The sequence below is a fragment of the Haliotis rubra genome, unplaced genomic scaffold, assembly GCF_003918875.1.
Source record: "Haliotis rubra isolate DU_JTF1 unplaced genomic scaffold, ASM391887v1 Scf92, whole genome shotgun sequence".
NCBI classification, from domain to species: Eukaryota; Metazoa; Mollusca; class Gastropoda; order Lepetellida; family Haliotidae; genus Haliotis; species Haliotis rubra.
The window spans coordinates 2,286,677-2,308,395 of record NW_025767657.1 but is presented as its reverse complement, the minus strand read 5'-3'; the positions used below and the strand labels follow the sequence as shown (position 1 = coordinate 2,308,395).

The 21,719-nt window shown below is 39.4% G+C and overlaps 2 protein-coding genes across 3 annotated transcripts in view; one reads left to right on the top strand and one right to left on the bottom strand.

Annotated features, from left to right (window-relative positions):
* Window positions 1–1,348: 1,348 nt before the first annotated feature.
* On the bottom strand, window positions 1,349–10,152 carry LOC124264303 (cytochrome c oxidase subunit 6A, mitochondrial-like). 2 transcript variants are annotated; one of them, XM_046699047.1, is made up of 3 exons: window positions 9,998–10,152; window positions 7,817–7,962; window positions 1,349–1,602 (listed from the first exon to the last, which is right to left on the bottom strand). In XM_046699047.1, exons 1-3 carry the CDS (start codon window positions 10,077–10,079, stop codon window positions 1,522–1,524), a joined length of 309 nt encoding a protein of 102 aa, XP_046555003.1. In that variant the 5' UTR covers window positions 10,080–10,152; the 3' UTR covers window positions 1,349–1,521. The 2 variants fall into 2 exon arrangements, with proteins under 2 accessions (XP_046555003.1, XP_046555002.1); XM_046699046.1 differs by lacking the exon at window positions 1,349–1,602 and adding an exon at window positions 4,308–4,560.
* A 953-nt stretch (window positions 10,153–11,105) lies between these two features.
* LOC124264345 (ribosomal protein S6 kinase-related protein-like) overlaps window positions 11,106–21,719 on the top strand; it is a 33,379-nt gene continuing 22,765 nt past the window's right edge. Inside the window, exons 1-5 of the mRNA XM_046699101.1 lie at window positions 11,106–11,289; window positions 12,041–12,244; window positions 13,916–13,999; window positions 19,279–19,347; window positions 21,126–21,198. Coding sequence (XP_046555057.1) covers window positions 11,230–11,289; window positions 12,041–12,244; window positions 13,916–13,999; window positions 19,279–19,347; window positions 21,126–21,198 — 490 coding nt within the window. The 5' untranslated portion in view covers window positions 11,106–11,229. The remainder of the gene's footprint in view (window positions 11,290–12,040; window positions 12,245–13,915; window positions 14,000–19,278; window positions 19,348–21,125; window positions 21,199–21,719) is intronic.

Below are 21,719 nucleotides of genomic sequence, written 5' to 3'. Positions count from 1 at the left end.
GTATTACTGGAGCATTGTTTACGTCTAGTGTACGGCATGGTAAGCACGACGCGCATTGTTCCATCACGGGCATGTATTGCCACAACCACTTCGCGCATGCGTGAAGCAGTCGTGGTATTATTTGTGGAATTGCTTAACAAATTCGGCCAGCTTCATGGTTCCCTCATCCGTCCATTTGTAGTCCGGTATTTCTTTCTTGCTAACCCTGATCCTCTATTTCTGCTGTGATTGGGGCGCTTCTTGTGGCTCTCCTTGAGGTGCAGAAACGTCAGCACTTGAGGAGTTGGTGGGTTTGGGGTGGGTTGGGGGGCTGGGTTCGATTTCCTACATGGACGCCCATTTCTGGTGTCCATAGCAGTGATATTGCTGGAATATTGCTGAAAGTGGCGTAAACCCCAACTCACTCACTGATATGTTATTTTCATGACATAATTGAATGGTGACTGATCATATCAAGTTATATACGAAACTCAACACCCATAACAGCTTGCACAAACTGTGGTCTTAGCCAGTATGTGGACCCAAAATACTGACGGGCAACACATGCAGGAATCAAAGTGGTGAGCTCTGTTGATTAAAATGCATGTTTGTGACCCTTTTTCATCACATATCCGGAAGTGAAAGGGTCAACTCCAATAGCCATCCATGTGGTTGGTTGGTTGGTTTGTTGTTCAATGCTGCACTCAGCAATATCCCAGCTGCATGGCGGCGCTCATCCTCGATAATCTCCAGGGTTTACATTACGATCACTCTCCACTATACCCTGGATGCATCCACGGCTTGGGGGCGATGATTTAATTACCTCCCTTGGCTGGCTCCGCATTCTCACAGTAGCCAATCAGCTAAGCCGCCGTTACAACTGAGCTTGCCAGTGTCAACAAGGATAGCGGTCGCAGTCGCGAAGTTCGCAGTGCCACTCAGATTTTTGGGGAAATAATAAAGACAAATTGACAGATCTGAAACTTTAAAGAAATATATGACAGAACTCCTTCTACTTCTTTCAGAGTACCTCTGCATCAATTGTGTTCCCAAGTTTAAACGGTTAGATAATTTAAGAAGCGAAAGTGAGTTGTGATTGGTACGCTCAACTTTCCAGCGTAGGCACCTGACTGGATAAAAAGCCAGCCAAGGGAGGTAATAAAACCACAAGCATGGGTTGCTGAAGGCCAATTGTAACCCACATATACACAAGTTCTATCCATTAACCACACAACACAATCCACAAGGTCCCTCACTGCAAGCATCCAATCAACATGTTCAATTAAAGGTTATTGGGAACTGATTCTTCTCCGCATTGTCAGATTGGTTACTTATTGAAGAAATATTGTGACAAAATAACAAAGAAATGTTTACTCACAACTTTTAATCTCTTTTCAGTTTTCAGTTAACAGAGGATAAATGTTTGTCTAAACGAAATACAGCAGTGACAATGAACTCCAGTATTCAGTACAATATATTCTATACACACTCCACGACTTTGATGTTAAGTCACAATCTTCAACAGATATCATCACAGAAGAGTTATTCCTCATATCCATCAGGCAGGGGGTTCATGTGCTTGTTGTGCAACAGAGTATGGTTTCCGTCACCCCAAGGGAAACGCTGAAACAAAAAACAACCAGATTTTTATGTTAGGTCAATAAGCATTAAATTGACGCATAAAGTGACTGAATGTTGTTTGGCACAGGACTCCGCACAATCCAGACTGATCATGGCGGTCTGTAATACAATCGAGCAGTCCAAGCAAACCCATGACAAGAAGCAGAAGCAATTATCTTATTGAAAAAAGCATTCAGAGCTCAAGTCATATACTACTCCACTCTTAATAAGGACAAATTCTATTTTGCATGGAACACAAAACTGATTCTCTTAATATGTCACGTGAATATCTAAACATTTCTGACATATCTGAATATCCTTATCAAAACTGAGTAGTATATCATGAATTATGAGAACTTCCTGAAAGGAGCATATTCAGTTTCTGAAACAGAGGCTGATCTATTGGGCAGTCAAGCGAATTTTCTTTGGGAATGACTGGATGAATTGCATGAACTGACTGACTGAGTTTAGTTTTACGCCGCTTTTAGCAATATTCCAGCAATATCACGGAGGGGGACACCAGAAATGGGCTTAACACATTGTGCCCATGTGGAGAATCGAACCCGGGTCTTCGGCGTGACGAGCCAATGCTTTAACCACTAGGCTACCCCACTGCCCCTGAATTGCATGAAGGTCTGAAGGAATTTGAAATCTGGTGCAAGCTAAAAAAATTCCAAGCAAATAAGCCAGTAAACAATCGTCCATGGTAATTTTAGTGTAATGTTTTCTTTCAATGACAGCTGGCATTAACATCTTAATCCCTGAACCAAGAGATACAACCAGATCAGAAGATATGATCTGACCAAAGCCTGAACTGATGCCAGTCATAGATGTTTACCACTTTAACGAAACCAGCACTGCTGTGCTGCTAACTTTTAAACAGCCAGTTAGAAAATGGGATCCGAACTCGCAACTACGCAACCTCTGCACACCAAAGCAGCACAATCCTGACCAGCGATTTGAGTTCCTTATTACTCACTCACTTTCCAGTTTTGTCTGAAGCATATTGAACGATTGCATATAATAGACAAATGAGTTTCTGTTAAAGAATAGTTTTAAAGTCTGCTCATTGGGCATTTTGAACTTCACCCTGCCATTACCATTTTATTCAAACCATGCCATTTGCCCACTAGTACAGCATAAGAACAATTCCTGCAGGGATGCAACTGAACCTGAACTTTCACCATCCTTCAGCAGAACAGGAACAGTGATATGATTTGGATTGAGTTGTTCCATTGTCCCATCCAGGGTCAGGGTAACTATAATAACGAGTCAAAGTATCCACACAGGTTGTCACCTATCAATACTTTCCATGGTCTTCAATGAGCCATTGTGACCATTCCAGACGCGTCTTAGACATCAATGCAGTAAGACATTTACTTTTAGTTTCACAGTACTGTAAACATGATCTTCAAAATTTTCTACCTACCTACAGTAGCTGTTCACTAAAGTATGAGACAAGTCATTCCTGATGTATACTTGTCCCAGACTTACATAACCTGAAACACTCCAGGTCACTTCTCACCAGAAGCATGAGGAACTAAAATCTGTCTGTAAACATGTTCAAGGATCCAGACAGGCAACTAAGCTATGGACAAGTTAGTTGTTTAACACTGCACTCTACAATGTTCCAGCAACATGACGCAGCCTATAAACAATCATGTCTGGACCAGACAATCCAGTAATGGACATGAACAAGAATCTACACAGTTGGGGAACGATGACAATACCAGACAAGTCACCAAGAATCATCACGTCATCCATCATGTCGCCTCTTACGACCAGCATAGGTTCTTTGGGACCTACTCTTACCAAAAATCCCAAGAGTGAGCTTTTAGCAATACTCCAGCAACATCATGGAGGGGGACACCAGAAATGGGCTTTACACATTGTATCCATGTGGGGAATCGAACCCGAATCTTCGGCGTGATGAGCCAACTCTTTACCATTAGGCTCTCCAGAGTGCCAGTGGTACAAGACTGCATAACAACAGAGAGCCACATGACGCACCGTACATCATACCTACAATACATCACCATCAACCAAAAACAGCCACTTGACCAACAAGTACACTGACAATGGTGACACATCCAGACAACACATATACATACCATGACACGCTGTTCAAGGCTTGCTCTACGAAGTCCACCAAAGTATAAGGTCAATCCATGGTGTTTTCCAAAATGTTCAACGTAGACAACATGAGGCAGTTATTTTACCCTGTCTGCAATATACCAGCTAAAGCTGCAGCATTTTAATGGACCAGGAAAACCAATGACTGAAGGCATGGGCTCAATTAATGAAGCGATACAATCAGCAAGGTCACCTTCTAGTCTGAAGGGGCCAGTAACACCAATGACTGAAAGCATGGGCTCAATGAATGAAGCGATACAATCAGCAAGGTCCCCTTCTAGTCTGAAGGGGCCAGGAACACCAATGACTGAAGGCATGGGCTCAATGAATGAAGCGATACAATCAGCAAGGTCCCCTTCTAGTCTGAACGGGCCAGGAAAACCAATGACTGAAAGCATGGGCTCAATGAATGAAGCGATACAATCAGCGTGGTCCCTCACTGCAACTATCCGATCAGCATGAATGACAAGCAAAGGGTACTGGGAACCGATTCTACTCGTAAACCCACACAACGATGTCAAAACTTTCACATGCTGGAGAAATTTCTACTCTAGAAAAATTAAACAAAGAAATGCTTTCTAACACAACTTTTAATCTTCATTCACACAGTTTTCAGCTGACAGAACACAAATCAGATTCTTGTCTGAATGAAATACAGTAATGAAAATCAGCTTCAATATTCTGTTCCAACACGCAGCTATCTTGATATGAAGACATAAGCTTCAATAGATTTAATAATAGGACTAATTATTCTTCATATCCTTCTGGAAGGGGGTTCATTTCCTTGTTGTGGAACAGGGAGTGGTTTCCGTCACCCCAAGGGAAACGCTGAAACAAAAGACAACCAGAATCTTACATAAAGTCAATGACTATTTGATGGAAGAAGGGCTGGCAATTAATATAGATCACAGAGATCGATCATCGTTAAATCAATATCGATCGATTATCAATAAATATTGGAAAAGTAACTTTGTAGGCTTGGATTACCAACAAAATGCTGTCCTGAACAAAGTACAGGAGCAGCAGATGAATAAAGACCAAACTTTGTGTATTTTCTAAGTAACTCATTTACGGTACTATTGGTTACACAATTTTCATATCGATAATCATCAATAATGATTCCCACTGACGATATATCCGACTATCGATCTTCTTAGCCAGACCTAGATGGGAGCATAAAGTGATTGAATGTTGTTTTACACAGGAATCAGCACAATCCCCCTTGATCATGGCGGTCTGTCACATAATCCAGCCAGGTCCAAGCAAACCATGACAAAAAGCAGAAGCAATGATCTTCGGAGGAATAAGCATTCAGGAAATCCATACCACTCCATTTTCGATAAGGATATTTCTACTAAGCATGAAACAGAAAACTGATTCTCATAATATGTCAGGCGTATATTTAAATATTTGTGACATATTTGAATATCCCTATCGAAATGGAGTAGTGAAAGCAGCACATTCAGTGTCTGAAACTGAGGCTTGTCTTTGGGCAGAGATCGAGCAAATTATCTCAAGAACTAGTAAAGTGAGTTTACATGAGGGTTTGATGCTGTGGTGTCATTTTGATATGTACATTAATTCTCCAAACAATAGTGCAAATTGGTGCAAGCTCAAACACGCCAGGGCACAATGAGCCACCAAAACAATCCTATATGAGAACTGTGGGGTATTTTCTTTCAATTTTAATTAGCATTTACATTATTATACCAATTGAGATATTACAGAACTAACACCCTTGCCGTTTGCACTCTTGGCAGATTCTGGAGTCTGAACCAATATTGGGATTGGGTAACTGTCATAACTGGGTGAGTGAGTTTAATTTTATGCCGCTTTTAGCAATATTCCAGCAATATCACAGCGGGGGACACCTGGGCCGAGATTTGCAAAGCTCCCTTAGCTCTAAGATAGTCGTAAGTGCCATACATTAACATGAACTTACATCTATCTTAGCACTAAGAAAACTTCGGAAATCTAGGCCCAGAAATGGGCTTCACACATTGCATCCATGTGGGGAATCAAACCTGGATCTTCAGCGTGTCGAGCGAATACTTTAATCACTAGGGTACCCCACCACCCATCATAACTGAGAGTGAGTTTGGATTAACACAGCTTTTAGCAATATTCCAGCAATTTTATGGCAGGGGATACCAGAAATTGGCTTCACATATGTGGGGAACTGAACCCGGGTCTTTGGCGTGACAAGTTAACGCTTTAACCATTAGGCTACCCCAATGCCCCCATAACTGGGAGAATAGCATTCAAATGCTACAAAATCCCAGTCAGTACATATCTGGTTAGACCATGACCAATGGTGCAGAAACAATCTATACCTAGAATCGAGATAAATTCTCAAATAATAGGGATGTTTTGTTGAGTCATTTTTTAGAATCCAATTTTGCAAACAAGACAATAACTTTAATACACATTTGAACTCTATGAATGTCCTGAACTGGGTAAAAGTTGTAATTTGTTCCATCTACTGAGAGTGATAAAAATTATATCTCTCTCAAAATAATAATCCCATGTACAGGAAGTGTCAGTCTGACCTTCATTTCCTCAGGAAACTCAACGTTTTTGGAACTTTTCTATAAAACTTGTGTACAATCCATCCTCCTGTTCTCTATTCAGTGTTGGTTTGGCTCCCTTTCACTCAGTGATAACACAAACTAAACAAGATTTATAAAAACAAGGAGAGAAAATTATTAATCAGATCTCTAAGAGAATAGAATAGATGAACTTCATAGAGGAAAGGCTCTAAATTTAGCTATAAAAATTATTACTGATCCCTCTCATGTTTTACATGAATGTTAGGAACTTTCACCCTCTGGTCCTCGGTATAACATATCGACATGCAAATCCAAGCATTCTAAAATGTCTTTTGTACCATTATCAGTTTCTTTGTTGAATAGCCATTAATGTTCTCCATTCTCATGCTATTGTAAATTTGTATGTAATTATGATCATGTTTTTATGTATGTATATTATATACATGTATTTATGCTCACTCAGATGTAAGACAAATTCCCTCACGGGCAATAAAGAATATCTTATCTTGACACTTGGAAGCAGTACAGCAGTACAGCAAACGCAAGGGACACAACTCTGTACAGCAACTGAAAGCACCTCAGTTGACAGGACCCCAACCTCCATGCATACAGTTCATAGTCTTTTCATATATTTGACAATTTTTCTAATGCAAAGGTAACTTTAACAATGGCTTCATGTAATAACCATTGTCATCACAATGTGCTTAGCAGTTTCATCTTATTTTACCATGCCATTCAACCTTGTCTGGGTAATATGTCAAATATCTGTGCTAGCTTTCACTCATCAATAATTTTCGTAGTCTTAAATAATTCATTCTGATCATTCTATTCATATTTTAGACTTTAGACAGAATTTTAATGTTAACTTCACCATTCTACAAGAATTATCTGCTTCAAAATTGCTATCTAAATAATTGGTTGGTATTAAAGAAATATCACTCGTCTTTCCTAATTTGTACTTGTCGCAGTCTTACGTCAACTTCAAACCCAGCTGGATCTCTTTTGCATGAGAAGCATGAGGTACATGTACTTAGATCTTTTAGTTCAACAAGTTCAAGGACCCCTGCAAGTAATTTTTACTTGGAAAGCGATTGTGATGTGTCAAAGACACCCCATGATTTACACAACCATTGAGTACAGATATTTTTTTAAGGCATTTTCACTATGGATTTCACTGTATCTATTAGTGTATCTACATAAGGTTCTAATATTGATGCTGTAGGGACACAAATTTACCATTATCATATTAAATTAAAAATTCACTGCCAAAAAGTTCTACATTGATCAAGATTATCATCATCAATATAATCTACAATGATGATGAATGGGCAGAAAATCAATTTGAAACATTTAATGGATCATCCTAATTCATATTAAAGATTGTATTTACTAATTGCAAATCTATTATGTAGTACAATTAATTCATTATATGAAAGATAATTCTAATTTTTAATATAATTAATTGAATATTTAACTGATGTGTTGTAATGACAACCAAAGTGCTAAAATGTCATGTTGTTTGGCAACCAAATTACCTTTGATCGGAGACGGAGATGTTCATATGGAACAAATTCATCTGGCTTCATATGGTGATCTTGCAGGACGAAAGCATTGGCGTAACAGACAAGAACACCGGGTACTGCCACAAGGAAAGTCAGGATCTTCCACCTCTTTGCACCCCCTGAAATTGTCAAATACAAATCATCACTTAATGGCAAGATTATCAGTCTCCCTGAACCATACTGTTTTCCCCTTCACCATGTCCTTACTGGAGTAACTCCTATCTCAGTCTTTTTCAGTTTAATTGAGTTAGTTCTTTCAATCAAGTGTAGTGGGTCGTTGGAAACAAATACCATACATGCGATTGCACAAAAAACCCAAGGATGTTATCTCTGGAAATTGAAACATCCATTTGCAAGTTTGATGAAGTTGTATATTAGAAATTTATGTATGTCGTTGCCGAGGTCAGATTTTAACCTGGAATCATTATTTGAATACAGGGTAATCATTGTTAATGCTTGTTCATTTTATTGACATCCTAAAGAGGCTCTACAGAATGTTCATATCAGAAATAATTGATTTTGTTTTTTCCTTTAAACACAATAAAACACTGCAGGGAGAATTAACTATTCAGCATTTTCAGGTATGGGCACTTCTCTTTGATCCATCAAATGCGAATTATAGGCTTTATCCACTGTACATTGTTAACATTAACTGATGACCAACCTCTATGATGACAGCCTACAAATAACCTAAGTCAGTGAGTATGGTTTTACGCCGCTTTTAGCAATATTCCAGCAATATCATGACGAGGGACACCAGAAACAGGCTTCACACGTTGTACCCATGTGGGGAATCGAACACTGGCCTTCGGCTCGATGAGTAAACGCTTTAACCACTAGGCTACTCCACCGCCCCACAAATAAACTAAAGTACTTGCCCAAAAGTAGTAATATCTTTACTGTTGTGCCGAATCTATTTCCAACAATGAAAGTGAAGAATGTTAAAAAACTATACATATCGCTGTTGGGTATGGAATCACTTCTTTTGGGTACATGTCGATTATTGTATGGGTAGGTACAGGTTTTTCCTTGTAGGTTTTTGATTTGTGTAGGGACCACCTCCGTGGTGTAGTGGTTAGAGCGTCCGCCCGGAGAGCGGAAGGTCGCGGGTTCCATCCCCGACCGCGTCATACCAAAAGACGTTAAAATATGGTACTTGTTGGTCCCTGCCTGGCGCTCGGCATTACTGGGTACATCAAGGACTGGTCGGCTCGGAGTCAGTATAATGTGTCTGAGTGGGGTATTCATTCTTCACTGCGGCATGGTATCTCAGTGGGCTAGCACTATAAAAGCAGCTTATGTCTGGGCTAGTACAAGCAGCCGCACATACACACGCATGCACGTCGTCATATGAGCGAAATATTCTCAAGCACGACGTAAAACCCAATTTCACCTCACCTCACCACTTGTGTAGGTGTCTGCTAAACAATACAAGTTACATGCTGTCCAGTTCCAGAATAATATCTTCTTTGTGAGTGGCATTTTAGGAGTTTAATAATTTGGACAAACTTAATGGATATGTGATTGCTTTTATTCATGGGTGTGAATATCCTGCTTGACAACTGTACAAGTATCTGTATTGAAGTGCCGCACTCAAGAATTAAAAGAAGTTGTTATTCATAACGTTTGTCCATATTCCTGAATAACAGTATTAATACATGGTAATGCTTGGACGTATTCATTCCAAAGCCATACACTAATGTGCACACCAGTGATTGTGTTCATATGCCCGCCTTGATATTTATCTACAACCATTTGTTGTTGTTATAAGTAGTTTTCTTACAAACTTTATCCAAATAATATGGACTGAACTTAAATGAATTGTCAACAATGCAATCCTCAAGGGAAATTTTGTGAAGGTCATGTGAAGTTCACTGCTACACACCTACTTTACCTATCGAAAGATTGCAAATACCTAAATCTATATGGGGAATTTGTTGATTAAGCTGTTGTTTCACAGACGGGGATAAACACCGTTCTAATTCTTTGCACTATCTCTGCTTCAAACTTTGAATAACCTCAGCAGTAGAGCCACCATTCACGCACGAGATCATTGCACGTACGTTTATTACCAACAAACTTCGATAAAGCTTTACCGCTACCCTCAGATTCATACAGCAAGTTCTTGACAAATTCATTTTCACAAATAATTACCTGCGTGTTCCCCTGCTACAGCAGAGGATCCTTGGACAGAGGAAAGTCTCCTTGCAATCAGGCTCCCGAGTCTCGACGCCATTTTGACTGCTTTGGTGCGATAAAAAAGTTGGAATGACTATGTTTACCACTGAATCAGGAATTAAGTTGTTTAGAACTACTCTTGTTAAAGTTTCTCATTTGCAAACGAGGCGAGAGTTTGGAGTTTATTCTGAACCAACATTTACGATAATAAGAATGCAGTTGCTTCAGTATCTAGCGAAAATCAGGAATGTTGATATATAAATGTTTTGGTCACAGGGTGACTGATCAGATGCCAGGCTGTCAGGCTTTCTGACTTAGAGTGCATATGATCTATCCTATTTTCGTGGATTGCCTGTCAGTTACATGATTGCCTAGTCCAGAAGTAGCAGAACACCGACATATGCACTTAGGATATTGATGAGTGCGGTACGTGTTAAACACGAAACGATGAATCACAATAGAATGATCAATCTCGTAACAGTTAATGCATAACTTTCATTGGTGTTGTATCACGTGTCAGTCTACATTACTTTGTTATATCTCCGTACTTCACAAAAAACGTGACTGGAAAGTTGTGAGCGGCATAAAATAAAATAATTGAGCACCACATAACGAACAGTTTATCACACACTAAGCGTCGATTCACGGTACATTGTTGTTGGGTCTTGTTTCTGAGAATTTGCGAATGTTTTGAATTCCATTAAGGTTCACACACATAGCCGGAAAATAACTCATCCACCTTTTGCAAACACCTTACAACATGTTGCCGAGTTAAACATTCAGATGTCGTCGGCCATTTACGGAAATAGAATCAAACGGCTACTTGCGATAACTTTCGAGATAAGCTTGATGCCTCAAGCTAGTCTCATTTACAAAGTTACCATACATTCACACCGATAACAATAATATATTGGTGTTTTTGTCCCTGAACAAAATACATAATTCCCCCAGATAAACACATCTGTGCTTCTTTGATAAGATGCATATCTCTATGAAACTAATGATGTAAATTAATTCCATACAAATATATCGAGAAGATGTTTACGTTTATCGTGTAGTATGACCTTCCGGAACAGGAAAAGCGGCAATATCAATGGACGACATGAAATTTGATCATAAAGGGTTTTCATGTCAACAAAATGGAAATGGTCATCTAAATCTCGTATAGATGTTTACAAACGCATTTTGTAGAAAATGTCACATTGGATATGGGCAACAGTCACGATAAAGCACCGCTGAGGAAAGCCTTATCCGTACCGGACACACAGGTGAATGTCAAAATTTTGTCACCAGTTGATTTTTTTGTATGTGGGATTGTCACAATGTGTTTGCTGTCATGTTAACGGGGAATGAGTATATGGTTTATGGTTCAGTGTTTTCAGTGATTAATATGCTTTGACCTAGAAATCTCACTATTTTGCACATTGTTTAATTCTGGGCTAGAAATTGTTTGTTTTTCTGTATTTTCACAAGTCGCAACCACATTTCCGAGCTTTACAATGCAGCGAGATGGAACACATCCTTTGTGGACTTACTTTTTCTTAGTTATATACTATGAGAAAATACCACTGCCAAATCCTGTGTAGCATGGGGCATGGAGTCCTCTCACAGATAATATACTTGGTACCACGGACAAGGCGTACAACTTCGGATTTGAAGGTCCTTGCTTCCAATCCCATCAACATGATCAAGGGACTTGGAAATTTTGGCATTTTATGGCCACTACACTAGCGCCCAACATGAGGCTGAACATGCTGATAATAAATGTTGGCGAAAAAGTGCCAAGACCCCACATTGCGCCCCTGGACATGCCTTCTGTTGATAGGGGAGTATGTAGTGTGGAGTCATCTGACAGATAACATGACCAACAGGACAAGTAAGGAAGAAGGTGCATGATTATGATTATGTAGACACCTCTCATGCTGTCTATAATCATATACTCCTTGTATTAGAGGATTAGACAACAGTATCCATTACTCTTTCTTGTCAGTTTTAGTCCTCATTATTTTTATTTGACAGAGCTTGTCAGCCAATGCATCTTTTGTGAGAGAGAAGTCCCGTAGTTCCAACCGCCTGTTCCGCATCGGTTCATCGCGGGATGTCCGGCGAGCCAATATACCACGTCGAGAAGAACAACCTCATCTATGGGGGGTACCCCTCACTGAGGCGCTTTTCTTACCAGATTTCCCCGTCAGAGGAGACCTGGAAGATCAAGAATTTGAGGTAAACTGAAAAAAAGTAACTGTTTGATTATCTGGATGAAGAATGAGGACAACATCGCCGATACAGAAAAAAGAAGTTGTATCCACAAAAAATCGTCCTCATTCTTCATCTCCTCCACTTCTAGAATGCCAGTCAAAGAAGTCATATCTTGATGAATATTGTGGCAGTAGTGCTGTAATTGGTCAGTCAATCGATCTCACTTGCGCCAGCCATTATCAATGGGCATGGGAGACAAAACGATATTCATAAAAAATTAAACAACAAATTGAACTTTGGAAAATATATTTCTCCTTGTTACTGTAATCGTAGTTAATTTCGGGTTGGATTAATTTTCGCTTTTAGTAGAAAAAGATTGTTCATCAATAATCATACCAAGCGAAATATTCATGGTCAAGTCATGACAAATACTCAAGTAGGAACAACATGCAATTTGTTTAATGCAGCCAATCAATGATTTGACCATGTGAACAACACGTGTTCATAAATGTCAAGCACTACTTTATGATTTCTATGTTTAATTATCGTAAGTCCTAGTATACACTCTTCCTTAATTCGTTGTCAGTTGATCTCGCATATGGGACAGGTGTTGTCATGTTGACACAAGTATAATCCCAACTCTCTCTCTGATTGGTTTAGTAAACACGATTCAATTATGGCGGCAAGCTTTGATCATTGCATGTCTATCGGTTGTGAAAACTCTATGATGGATACCATCACTCAGGTGTTTGAATTGCGTGAAAAAACAACTGCGCTAACAGGTCTTTTGTGAACTTTCCGCGAAAATTGCACCCCGTGAAAATATATACGATTACAGTATGTTTGTAACTTGATGGCATAAGTAAAACTGATGCTGTTTCCTGACTTTAAAAACTGCAATGTAAACAACATCACATGCGTGTGTCAACACTAAAAATCCTCAATCGTCTTGATTGTAGTCTTAAACTATTAATCAGTGCCTGTTCTGTTTGTATAATGATATGATCATGATGATTGTGTCTTGTTATTGCCCACGTGAGTTTTGTAGCGTGGTTGACAATTACAGTTGATTATTGATTGATTACTCAGCTCCGAATGAGTCCGATTATCAGTCTGCATATGGAGCGACAACCAACGCCAGATATACACGTTAATTACAAGTACTGGGCTCACATGGTTGAAGAATCAACTGGTGTACGGCATTTTACACACAAATATATCATTCACTCTGAAATATTTCTTTGTAAGGCCCCATTTACACTTAGCCACAACCTATCTGCCTTCTTTGTGGATTCTAAAAATGATCAGGACGATCAACAGTCACCAAACTTCAAGAACAACATATTTCTGTGTAACTGCTCCGGCGATCCATCTGCCTTCCTTGTACAACCAAAATGTACATTTCTGGCATTTTTGTGGCGATCTTCGAGAATCCTGCGCGTCCTTTCAGCGACACTTGTGCCTTCCTTCTGGCTCCCCTGTACGACCATGCAACCAACAGCAACCAAGAAATAACCACAAAGAAATCAGAATGGCCGCGTCCTGTGTAAAGGGGGTATAACATTCTATGTAATTTTGTACCTTCATCTATCCTAATCTATCAGTGTAATAGACATGAAGGTGTATTGTTACTATTCAATTTGCAAGAGTTGTGTGTTGGTGAGAAGTCTCGTCACAGCTTGTGTTTGTCTACAGGTGATAGACATCATTGCAAGGGGAGCTTATGGGAATGTTCTCAAGGCACAGAGGGAAGATGAGAAGAAATTTTATGCAGTCAAGGTTTGTAAATCCTTATCGCCCACAAGCAAGAAGATTTGTAGAGGAACAAGTTGTATGGATTGACAACTTCTTTATTGCAATATATGGGATGTTTCGGGTGTAGATGCTAATACCGTTGTCAACCAAGTGACTGAAACGTCACATCCTTTGCAATAGATAAGTTGACAATCCATATAACTTGATCCTCTTCATCATATCCTTTTCTGAAATACACTTCAAGAAAAGAAGTATGTATGAAATAACTCAGAGATGCCAACCACTCCGATTTTGGCAGAGTTACTCCAATTTTCAAATACAAAATCTGATCTCCGATTTCTCTGTAAAAAACCTTAATTTTTGTAAAAGTCTGAATTTATTTTACACTGGTAGCGCATACAATTTGGGTGTAAGTCACTGGTGATTTATTTGAGTGAACACTGGTTAACCCCATTCAGAAGCTTAGCGAATGGCAGAGCCGATCCTTTGGGTGTCAATTATGTACATTGCGTGTTATTGACTGTGAAGCTTCACAAAGTTTTTCCCCAATGCATGACTTTAGTCTGTTTTGTGAAAGTGAAACAGAATGGCAGAGCTGATAACATGCCCTCAACCCTCAACTCAACTCACCCCCAACTTGCACCTGTGGTGTTCAGGGTGGCAAGATTGAGTGAGTCATGACTCCGTTTTCTTAGATTCAGGGTTGGCATCTCTGATAACTGTCAGTTGTTCATTAGTTCAACCTGCTATTCTCATTTCTGTTATTTCAACAATGTCAACATGTGTCAGCCTGGTGTATGCCAAGGTCTCTGAATACCAAAGCATGATGGTATGTAGCTCATGCTTGGTATGTATATCTTATGATGGTATGTGGTATAGTTCATGATGGTATGTGTAGTTCATGTTGGTATGTATATCTTATGATGGTATGTAATCCGAGAAGTTACTACTGCAACAAAGAAGTTGTCTATCCATAAAAGTGTTCCACTTCATCATACCAGCTTCTAAATGCCACTTAAGGATGTTAGCTCATGATGGTATGTGTAGCTCATGATGGTATGTATACCTCATGATGGTATGTGTACTCATGCTGATGGTATGTATAGCTTCATGATGGTATGTATAGCTTCATGATGGTATGTATATCCGAGGTATGTACTACTGCAATGGTATGTGTAGTTCATGATGGTATGTGTATACCAGCTTCATGATGGTATGTGTAGCTCATGATGGTATGTGTAGCTCATGATGGTATGTGTAGCTCATGATGGTATGTGGTATGTGTTCATGATGGTATGTGTAGCTCATGATGGTATGTAGCTCATGATGGTATGTGTAGCTCATGATGGTATGTGTAGCTCATGATGGTATGTGTAGCTCATGATGGTATGTGTAGCTCATGATGGTATGTGTAGCTCATGATGGTATGTGTAGCTCATGATGGTATGTGGTATGTCATGATGGTATGTGTAGCTCATGATGGTATGTATACCTAACTCATGATGGTATGTGTAGCTCATGATGGTATGTGTATCATGATGGTATGTGTAGCTCATGATGGTATGTGTAGCTCATGATGGTATGTATAGCTCATATGGTATGTGTGATGTATGTGTAGGTATGTAACCCATGATGGTATGTGTAGCTCATGATGGTATGTATAGCTCATGATGGTATGTGTAGCTCATGATGGTATGTGTATCTCATGATGGTATGTGTAGCTCATGATGGTATGTGTAGCTCATGATGGTATGTGTAGCTCATGATGGTATGTATATCTCATGATGGTATGTATAGCTCATGATGGTATGTGGTAGCTCATGATGGTATGTGTATCTTCATGATGGTATGTGTAGCTCATGATGGTATGTGTAGCTCATGATGGTATGTATAGCTCATGATGGTATGTGTAGTGTAGGTCATGATGGTATGTATACTCATCATGGTATGGTATGTATGTGTAGCTCATGATGGTATGTGTAGCTCATGATGGTATGTGTAGCTCATGATGGTATGTGTAGCTCATGATGGTATGTGTAGCTTCATGATGGTATGTGTAGCTCATGATGGTATGTGTAGGTCATGATGGTATGTGTATCTCATGATGGTATGTGTAGCTCATGATGGTATGTGTAGCTCATGATGGTATGTGTAGCTCATGATGGTATGTGTAGCTCATGATGGTATGTGTAGTTCATGATGGTATGTGTAGCTCATGATGGTATGTATACCTCATGATGGTATGTGTAGGCTCATGATGGTATGTATATGTCTCATGATGGTATGTGTAGCTCATGATGGTATGTGTAGGTCATGATGATGGTATGTGTAGCTCATGATGGTATGTGTAGGTCATGATGGTATGTGTATAGTCATGATGGTATGTATACCTCATGATGGTATGTGTAGCTCATGATGGTATGTATAGTCATGATGGTATGTATATCTTGATGTCGTAGTATGTCATGATGGTATGTGTATATCCTCATGATGGTATGTGTAGCTCATGATGGTATGTGTAGCTCATGATGGTATGTGTAGTTCATTATGGTATGTGTGCTCATGATGGTATGTATATCTCATGATGGTATGTGTAGCTCATGATGGTATGTGTAGCTCATGATGGTATGTATATCTTTATGATAGTGTAGCATGATGGTATGTATATCTCATGATGGTATGTGTAGCTCATGATGGTATGTGTAGTTCATGATGGTATGTGTAGCTCATGATGGTATGTGTAGCTCATGATGGTATGTGTAGCTCATGATGGTATGTATATCATGATGGTATGTATATCTTATGATGGTATGTGTAGCTCATGATGGTATGTATATCTTATGATGGTATGTGTAGCTCATGATGGTATGTGTAGCTCATGATGGTATGTGTAGCTCATGATGGTATGTATAGCTCATGATGGTATGTGTAGCTCATGATGGTATGTGTAGCTCATGATGGTATGTGTACTTCATGATGGTATGTGTAGCTCATGATGGTATGTGTAGCTCATGATGGTATGTATACCTCATGATGGTATGTGTACTTCATGATGGTATGTGTAGCTCATGATGGTATGTGTAGCTCATGATGGTATGTATACTTCATGATGGTATGTGTAGCTCATGATGGTATGTGTAGCTCATGATGGTATGTATACTCATGATGGTATGTGTAGCTCATGATGGTATGTGTAGCTCATGATGGTATGTATACCTCATGATGGTATATGTATACTTCATGATGGTATGTGTAGCTCATGATGGTATGTGTAGCTCATGATGGTATGTATACTTCATGATGGTATGTGTAGCTCATGATGGTATGTGTAGCTCATGATGGTATGTATACCTCATGATGGTATGTGTAGCTCATGATGGTATGTGTAGCTCATGATGGTATGTATAGCTCATGATGGTATGTATATCTCCTGGTATGATGGTATGTGTAGCTCATGATGGTATGTGTAGCTCATGATGGTATGTATATCTTATGATGGTATGTGTAGCTCATGATGGTATGTGTAGCTCATGATGGTATGTATAGCTCATGATGGTATGTATACTTCATGATGGTATGTGTAGCTCATGATGGTATGTGTAGCTCATGATGGTATGTATACTTCATGATGGTATGTGTATCTCATGATGGTATGTGTAGCTCATGATGGTATGTATAGCTCATGATGGTATGTGTAGCTCATGATGGTATGTGTAGCTCATGATGGTATGTGTAGCTCATGATGGTATGTGTATCTCATGATGGTATGTATATGTTATGATGGTATGTGTAGTATGTATGTCTTCATGATGGTATGTGTAGCTCATGATGGTATGTATAGTTCATGATGGTATGTGTAGCTCATGATGGTATGTGTAGCTCATGATGGTATGTGTAGCTCATGATGGTATGTGTAGCTCATGATGGTATGTATATCTTATGATGGTATGTGTAGTTCATGATGGTATGTGTATGTGTGTAGCTCATGATGGTATGTGTAGCTCATGATGGTATGTGTAGCTCATGATGGTATGTATAGCTCATGATGGTATGTATAGCTCATGATGGTATGATGGATGGTATGTGTAGCTCATGATGGTATGTATAGCTCATGATGGTATGTGTAGCTTATGATGGTATGTGTAGCTCATGATGGTATGTGTAGTATACCTCATGATGGTATGTATATCTCATGATGGTATGTGTAGCTCATGATGGTATGTGTAGCTCATGATGGTATGTGTACTTCATGATGGTATGTGTAGCTCATGATGGTATGTGTAGCTCATGATGGTATGTATATCTCATGATGGTATGTGTAGCCTATGATGGTATGTGTAGCTCATGATGGTATGTGTAGCTCATGATGGTATGTGTACGCTCATGATGGTATGTGTAGCTCATGATGGTATGTGTAGCTCATGATGGTATGTGTAGCTCATGATGGTATGTATACTTCATGATGGTATGTGTAGCTCATGATGGTATGTGTAGCTCATGATGGTATGTAGCTCATCATGGTATGTGTAGTATGTGGTATGTATATCTTCATGATGGTATGTGTAGCTCATGATGGTATGTATACATGATGGTATGGTATGTGTATGTAGCTCAGCTCATGATGGTATGTGTAGCTCATGATGGTATGTGTAGCTCATGATGGTATGTATACCTCATGATGGTATGTGTAGCTCATGATGGTATGTGTAGCTCATGATGGTATGTGTAGCTCATGATGGTATGTATACTTCATGATGGTATGTATACCTCATGATGGTATGTGTAGCTCATGATGGTATGTATACCTCATGATGGTATGTGTAGCTCATGATGGTATGTATACCTCATGATGGTATGTGTAGCTCATGATGGTATGTATACCTCATGATGGTATGTGTAGCTCATGATGGTATGTATACCTCATGATGGTATGTGTGGCTCATGATGGTATGTTTAACTCATTATTTTATGTATAGGTCATGTCATGTGAAGCTCAGGTTGTGATGTGCAGCTGATGATGTGATGTATAGCTCATGATGTGATGTGCTGCTTATAATGGTATCCTCATGTTATGGGCTTTTGGACACTTATGAACATCCATTCTTATCCAGGTTATCGCATGAACAATTTTAAAACATGTCACAAACTTATTACATGAGATAATTTTATCGAGTAAGCACTGCTATCCGAAAATGCATGATGTCCCAAAACCTACGATCTGACAATACTTAGCTGTATGAGATGTGTACGTCATGATGTCACATGCATCCTTGTGTAGCTGATGGTGGTACTTGTTGCTGCAGGTGCTGGAGAAGAAGCAGATCATTGGGGAGAGTGCAATACAGCAGTGTAAAGATGAGGCAGCAATACAGGTAGGTTACCATGGCAACAACAGCAGTGTAAAGATGAGGCAGCAATACAGGTAGGTTACCATGGAAACAACAGCAGTGTAAAGATGAGGCAGCAATACAGGTAGGTTACCATGGAAACAGCAGCAGTGTAAAGATGAGGCAGCAATACAGTTAGGTTTACCATGGAAATAACAACACCAGTGTAAAGATGAGGCAGCAATACAGGTAGGTTACCATGGCAAAAACAGCACTGTAAAGATGAGGCAGCAATACAGGTAGGTTACCATGGAAAAAACAGCACTGTACAGATGAGGCAGCAATACAGGTAGGTTGCCATGGAAATAACAGCAGTGTAAAGATAAGGCAACATCACAGGCAGGTTACGATGGAAATAACAGCAGTGTAAGGATGAGGCCGCAATGCAGGTAGGTTACCATGGAAACAATAGCAGTACAATGATGAGGCAGCTATGCAAGTAGGTTATCATGGCATTCTGCATTCATCTCATGGAAACAGCAGTTGGAGGCAAGCTTTCAAAGGATAAAAAACAACCCCAAAATAGATTCATGTTGGTTTTTAATCCATATAATACTTTCTACTTCATCTTCCACAAGAGTGAGTGAGTGAGTATGATTTATGCCGCTTTTAGCAATATTCCAGAAATATCATGGCGGGGGAAACCAGAAATGGGCCTCACACATTGTACCCATGTGAGGAATCAAACCCAGGTCTTCAGTGTGTGGATGGTTTAACCACTAGGCTACCCCACCGCCCTACTTTCACATGAAACTAACATGCCAAGACTGAAAAAACATAAGCTGTAAGTCCCTTCTCCAATTGACACAGCTGAGGCTGTCTATAGCTTCATTGAACTTGTTTCGAACCTTCACAAGTTCCGCTCCTGATACTTAACAGTGCAAAGAGAGTCATATTCCAGAGAATCATCAGTAATTCTAAACCAGAATAAGAAACCAGTTCAATACAAGAAAATGACCAAATATTTTTGAAAAACCCCATCTTTTCCCGTTCATTCTGTTCCCAGTGTGTTCTGAACTAACACTGTTGTTCAAAGCTTCTTAGATATATACTATAGATAGCTTATCTGAATTTTAAGGACAAAAAAGCAGTCTGTATACAGAGGTTGCTTATCTACAGGTTACACTTTTGTTAAACTGTTTTCCTGGTGATGAGAAAATCCCCATCGTATCACTTCACATGAACAACACAGGGGTTCAAAAATCCCATCGCCCGACGCCCGGGACAAGTCAGTTTTCATTTCGGGCAATCAAATAATGGTATCTTACTTGTCCGTGGGCTACTAAATAATCTCTGCTTACGGTTTCAAACTGCAAATAAACTTGGATTTCATTTCATATCTGCTCAAAATGTAGCTATTAAATTTTGCAATGGTAATTAAGTAGAGTTATCCTTCTGTGCCATTTATGACTTTCGATAAGTAGTCCAGTGAAAATTAACATCAAAAACCATGTTAATTTATTCTGTCATAATTTCATCATCATGATTATGTCATAAAAATCAGGGCAAGTGGAAAATTAGCCAGGAAAAAGTTACTTTCTTAAAACCCCTGCAACAAGAGAAAACGAAGGTACTCAAAAGAAATGATAGAATGCTCATCTGTTTCATATGGCTAATGTTAATCTGTCATAGCTGGGGGGTATTGCAACACATAGAATTCCAATGGTGGGTGTTCCTTTAGTTCTTGTGAGTAGTATATATAGACGTCGTAACGACAAGAAAAGTTACATTTCAGATAACCATGTGTGACGTTTTTCTTTCAGTCCATGCTCGGTGACCATCCATACATCGTTAAACTTAATGAATACTGGCAATCCAAGAAATATTTGTTTATAGGTAAGACAATAAATGTATTTTCTAAGACTAGTCAAGAAGAAGACCTTTTTTTACTGGAATTAGATTCACACTTTGTATGTTTTGTTTGTTTGCTTTTTAATGCTGCACTCAGCAATATTCCAGCTGTATGCTGGCGGTCTGTAAATAATCGACCAGACAGTCCAGTGATCAACAGCATGAGCTTTGATGTTTCCATTTGGGATACAATGACATTTATTACCCATGTGGTCAACGTATGGGTAGTTTCATTCTAATCTCGTACGTCACACGAGTGTCGTATCTCATTGACCTGTGTCGTAACGCCTTGACCTGAGATTCTAACGATTTGATTGGATAACCGATGACCTCTCAATTAGGTCACGTTGTGACGGAACTACTTTCATTCATAACAAACACGTGAATTCATTTATTCTACAACTTATATGCATTGTGGGAATGTAAACATTGCGAACGGTGCAGTATCGCTGTTTAATTGTGAGTCGAACTGAGACATTATATACGTTGAAAAGCCAGTGAGGTTA